Raw genomic sequence first — 6,000 nt, 5'->3', positions numbered from 1 at the left:
GCTTTTTCGTGAGGGCCGGCGACTCTGATTGGCCACTGTTGCCATTGTCGAATGTCTCCTCCAGCCAGCCACCGAACAAGGCGAATTCACCCTTTCCGTTTGGCTGCCTTCGGCATTTTCCGCTCTTTGGGCGTGGCTTTCCAGCGTCACTTTCTAATAGGTTTCTCAGGCCGATCGGCTTTTTCCGGGAGGAGCCGCAAACAAACGACGTCCGTGATTGGCTCCGTTCGGGCTTCGGCTCCCAGCCGAAGCGGGCGAGAGTGGGGCTCGGGCGGCGATTCCCAGACGCCTGTTACGCGGGCGGCGGGGCGCTGGGCGGTGTAAGGCTGGGTGGGGGAGGAAGGAGGTGGAGGAAGAGTAGGAAGGGGGAGGGGGAGTGGGGAAGTGCAAGGCGGCTGCGCAGACAGCGCTCCTCACACAGAGCAGCCCCTGACCCGGGCGAATGCGGGCTTGTGCTGCCGCTGCCGCCGCCGCCCGGGCCGAGTGACAAAGGAAGGAAGGAAGCGAGGAGGAGCCGGTCCCGCAGCCGCTGACAGGGTTCTGGGCTGGGGGCAAAGCGCGGACACTTCCTGAGCGGGCACCGAACAGAGGCGAGGGGCGGGAGGGCGGCCGAGCTGTTGCCGCGGACGGGGGAGGGGGCCCCGAGGGACGGAAGCGGTTGCCGGGTTCCCATGTCCCCGGCGTATGGGGAGCAGTCGAGGAGCCGCTGCCTGGGGTCTGAAGGGAGCTGCCTCCGCCACCGCCGCCGCCATGGCCGCTGGATCCAGCCGCCGCCTGCAGCTGCTCCTGGCGCAATGAGGAGAGGAGCCGCCGCCACCGCCCGCCTCTGACTGACTCGCGACTCCGCCGCCCTCCAGTTCGCCGGGCCCCCGCCGTCAGCCCGCCGGATCCCACGGCTGCCGGAGCTGCAGCGTTTCCCGTCGCATCTCCGAGCCACCCCCTCCCTCCCTCTCCCTCCCTCCTACCCATCCCCCTTTCTCTTCAAGCGTGAGACTCGTGATCCTTCCGCCGCTTCCCTTCTTCATTGACTCGGAAAAAAAATCCCCGAGGAAAATATAATATTCGAAGTACTCATTTTCAATCAAATATTTGCCCCCGTTTCACGTGATACATATTTTTTTAGGATTTGCCCCCTCTTTTCTCTCCTCCCAGGAAAGGGAGGGGAAGGAATTGTATTTTTTCCCCAGCCCTAAATCATCTATATGTTAAATATCCGTGCCGATCTGTCTTGAAGGAGAAATACATCGCTTGTTTTGTTTTTTATAGTATACAAAAGGAGTGAAAAGCCAAGAGGACGAAGTCTTTTTCTTTTTCTTCTGTGGGAGAACTTAATGCTGCATTTATCATTAACCTAACACCCCAACATAAAGACAAAAGAAAGAAAAGGAGGAAGGAAGGAAAAGGTGATTCGCGAAGAGAGTGATCATGTCAGGGCGGCCCAGAACCACCTCCTTTGCGGAGAGCTGCAAGCCGGTGCAGCAGCCTTCAGCTTTTGGCAGCATGAAAGTTAGCAGTGAGTATTGATTTTATTTTACGCCCCTTTTCCACCTCGCCCTTAAAATAAGAAATCTCGGAATACCAGGATCTGAAAATATTAGACTTCCTAATATAACAAACAGGCAATGGAAAAGGGCAAAACCTATCTTCAGTCAAGGATGAAGCAGCTCCCTCTTTACTCCTCCCATACCCCCGCCCCCGGTCTCATTAACCTTGAATTGAGATAATATGATTTTTATTTGGATGATTCGATTTGAAACTGCTTTCTTATACTTTTCTTGCTGTTGTGGTGGTCAGTTTCATCAAGTGCTTGAGTGTTTCCACGTTAGTGATGACCGTGTTTACTTGCCCATCCTTTAGAATAAAGAGAAGGACAAGATTTGATTAATAAACCATTGTGCACATTTGCAGAATGTATGTCTTTTGGAATGAGAGGGTATTTTAGGTCTCAGAATTTATCGTAGTTTGGTATACTTAATAGAGACATTAAACGTCCCATCCTCCCAACATTTTTTTCTTGTCTGTATGACTACACATAGTATTTGTTCTTAATCTGTGGATGAACTTGCTCAGTAACCATTCACATTTGGAGGCTGTCATTGATTTCTCTCTTTAGAAGGGACTAGTGGGAGCCAATAAATACCCAGCAGCAGTAGCATCTCTGTATGCATTTGTGTTCAATTGGATTAGTGGTTTGATGTGTTCTCTCTTAACCTTCCTGTTTTGACATTACCAACCTGCCACCGTATAATTTATATTTAATCAAAAGGTAACATGGAAGTATTAATAGGTCCAGGTTTTGATTGAGATTTGTTTTGTCATAGTGCCAAATACTAAGTTAAATGTTGTCACTGGCTCATTACATTTAAGTTCAATTTTGGAGTACTGTTGCACTCCTGTTAAATGTTCTGGGGTGTTCCTTAAAAAGGACGATTTAAAATACTCTTGCGTTAGTTTCCATCACATTTAGATAACTGTGGATTTAGTTAGAAGAATGTGGATTTAGTCCTTTCCATTTTGGCTTTTGCAGATGGCTGTGGTCCTGGAAATAATAGGGATATTTGGGCAGTGTTCAGGGTTGTGGATAGACTACTCTTGTCCTGGGTTTGTGCTGAGAAGTATGCTTTTGAAGTGTTTAGTATATACTAAGTATCTAATGTTCCAGTGTATCTCTATTTATGGAGAAGTTCATGTGGTGTTTAATGACAGCTTGTTTAAACATACTTTCAGAATTTAACAAAAATATCTATGTTGTTTCCTTATTGTGGGAAAGAGGGTCATCATGAGGGCAAAGAAATTACTGTGTTGCCTAGAAGAACTGAGAGAACTAAAGAACTGAGATTTTAAGAACTGACACACACAAAAAAACATGTATGTTATGTGAAATTGATTATATTCTTAGGCAACATAAAATGATCACTTTTAGTTGAACTCAAGATTTCAGTTCGTGTTGGCTTTGGGAACTAGCCTGAAACAGGGTAGTCCAGGTAATAGCTGAATGGGAGATTATTTTTCAAAGTTAATTTTTTTTTTTTCCCAGTGGTTTGCAAGTAGAGAATGCCGGGGTAGGAAAAGAGGACAGCTGATTATGCATCTTTCAGGGAAGGGTCGTGCTTTCTAAGCGCTTCATGGAGTCATTTGAAAAATATTTTAAAATTCCGGGGTAATTTTCAGCTATGATGATACAAATCTTATAATAACTACTTAAGAGCCTCTTGTGGTACTGGAGTGTTTGTATGTTTTACATCTTGGTAATATAGTTTGAAAACCAGTCAATCAATTTCAGCTAATTGATTTATTAGCTTTATTTCAGAGATCTATAATGCTAGATTATAATGCTACATTTTGGGACTTTTCATTTTTCTTTCCAGGATTTTCTTTGAAATGACTTTTGAATTCTTGATAATGCAGATACTAAGGATGGAGTAACTCTTGTAAAATATATAGATGAAAATGTTTATTTTCAGATTACCGTATAGGTCAATTTAGAATTTAAAAAGTTGGAGTTTAGTGTTAATTATGTGTTTTTGACAGCTTTGACTTTAAAAACATTTAAAAGAAAGGGGAGTCTTTAAGCATTTGTTAGGATGCTAGCATTCTAAGGAACCCCTGTTGAAAACAGAAACATAAGAAATTGTAGTCCTTGCTCTCAAAAGCTTATTTAGTTGCAGAGGGAGGCTATGGGAAAAAAATTAAAACAATAACATGATGACTGCTAGATTGTAAAATACAAATTGAATCATTTGTTCAGAGGGGCAAAGAGTAAAAGGGTGAGACTGATGGGTGGGAGAGGAAAGACTTCCTGCGGACAAGGTGTATTAAGACTGATACTAAAGGAGGTGGTAACTTGAACTGGTAGAAAAGCATGAAAGGTCTAGGTGGAAGGAGTGTACCAAGGCACAAAGATGATGAGTTTTGCATGAGAGGCAATAATCAAGGTGGCAAATCTGAGTTAAAGGGGCCTACGTAAGAACATAAGAACAAATGGAATTTGAGAAATAAAAGAAAGTTAGCTGATGGAGGGCAGAGGGGTTCTGTAAAAGTTTGATTGAGATTCAAAAGAGATCTGGATTTACTGTTGGCTGCTGAACAAGATGTAAGATGATTTTTGCAGTTGAATTAATGAATTATAGTAGAGAGATGCTAGAGCCTTTTTAGGGAGCTAGTAGGGTATGTTGTGAATCATGAGGGACTAAAGTAAAATGTGAAAATGGGGTGAAAGGAACAGGTTTGAGAGACAGTGTGAATGAAGAACTGGCAGAACTTCATACTGGACTGAAGTGGAATATTTGTGAAGGAGTCAAGAGTTAAAAATAAATTCTGATGTTACTGGCCTGGAAGACTTCACTGCTGAGTTATATTGTTAATTGTAATGGGAAAATTGAGAAAGTGCTGAGGTGAGAGGGTAGGTGAGTTCACTTAATCTTAAACTTTAATATACAATAAGTTCCCTTGAAATTCAGACAGCAGTTAGTTACTGGCAATGATATTTGACTTCCTAGTCTATTAATTGCACAGTTTCTTATTTTTCTACACCTAAAAATGTTGGATTTATATTTGGGAGCAGTAAACTAAAGGCTTTTATTTAAATGATTTTCATCAAATTCCAATTTTTTTTTTTTTTTTTTAAAATACGGCTTCAAAAGCCTCACACTTGAAACCTAGTTATAATAGTTTCATGATAGTTTATTTCAAAACAATGAAAACACTTTTTGGACTAAACTGTGACAGAAACATTTTAGATATTTTATGTAGCCATTAATCTTTGATATATGCTTAAAACTTGTTTTTTTATAAATAATGATTATTATTTTACATGCAAGATTTATTTAGGAATAAAGTATTGAGATCCTTCACTTTGTGAAGACTCCAGAATAAGTTAAAAGTTGTTTTTATAACAAGTAGTTTTTGCCCTTTTTGTTGAGTTTAGGCATTAACCCCAAATTTAAATCAGTATATTTTAGATACTATTTTTACTTGCTATAGCGAAACCAATGTTTCATTTTTGTTCACTTCCAAGTTTACGTGTAATTAAATAAATGTTTATAAAGTTTTTCTTTAGAATCGCATGATATTTTACTCAATAGGGAAAGTAAGGGACTGTGGCACTTTTGGCTAAAATATTAGTAATAAATCCTTTTGGTATATAGTTGGAGAAAATTTAGCTAGTTGTTTAGGTTTAATGATTTAGAAAGATGAAAATAAGTCTGTATCACTTAAGTTGTTTCTTCATATAAAACTTTTTTAGATCAAAATTTCTATTAGCAAAGAGAGGATAATAGTAGCTGCGTATTATTCTGCAGTATTAGGTCATATGGTGATTAAAGCCAAAGAATAGGTAGCAACTTGGAGTTTCCGTATTCCCCTGGGAAGTTTAATCTCTTTACGACATCTAAAAATTAGGTGGTTAGAGTTTAGCCTGTTTCTTGATAATCTTGTGTTAATGTGGAAAAGAGTTCATGTGTGAGACTGAAAACCAGAACCCTATTTTCAGTCATTTCCCAACCCAACTTCCCCAGAGTTGTTAAAACATTTAAGATATTTAAGAATTGTATGCTTTCTTGTTGCATGCACCTGTAGAATGCTAATTGTGAAGTGACAATAAGTCACAGGCAAAAGGAAAAACTTCAAGGGATCCCAGAGATTCACAAATCACCTTATGGCTGATCAGGAACTACATTTAGAAAATGAGGTGACATCTTCTCATTTCACTGGCAAAGTTCAGCTGAAAATCAGTACTTGCACCCTTTACTGTCTATCCCTTGTATTAGAATTGAGTTGCAGGTGTGAGATAATACTTTGGAGAAACAGCAAGGCTGGGAAAGTCAGAGATTTTGTTCCAGCAGCAGAGTCTAAAGAGTGAGAGAGCCCTATTTGTGTGTGCACTTTATGCATAGAGAAGGCTGTGAAACGTGCATATGTTGACCCGATTGTCACAGTTCCGTACTTTTAAATAAGACCCATGAGGTTGAGACAGGGATGGAGAGGACAGGATGTGAGATT

At 41.0% G+C, this 6,000-nt stretch overlaps 1 protein-coding gene across 4 annotated transcripts in view; it reads left to right on the top strand.

The window, feature by feature from the left end:
• The first annotated feature begins 902 nt into the window (after positions 1 to 902).
• Positions 903 to 6,000, top strand: part of GSK3B (glycogen synthase kinase 3 beta) — a 270,061-nt gene continuing 264,963 nt past the window's right edge. For 3 of the 4 annotated variants that reach the window (XM_038003375.2, XM_007985674.3, XM_007985673.3), the window contains exon 1: positions 908 to 1,513. In XM_038003375.2, the coding sequence (XP_037859303.1) occupies positions 1,426 to 1,513 (88 nt within the window). In that variant the 5' untranslated portion in view covers positions 908 to 1,425. Of the gene's footprint in view, positions 1,514 to 6,000 lie in introns of all 4 variants that reach the window. The other variant, XM_007985675.3, reaches the window with a different exon arrangement.

This window comes from Chlorocebus sabaeus, chromosome 22, assembly GCF_047675955.1.
Source record: "Chlorocebus sabaeus isolate Y175 chromosome 22, mChlSab1.0.hap1, whole genome shotgun sequence".
NCBI classification, from domain to species: Eukaryota; Metazoa; Chordata; class Mammalia; order Primates; family Cercopithecidae; genus Chlorocebus; species Chlorocebus sabaeus.
The sequence above is the reverse complement of the archived record's forward strand: the minus strand, read 5'-3'. Positions and strand labels throughout refer to the sequence as shown.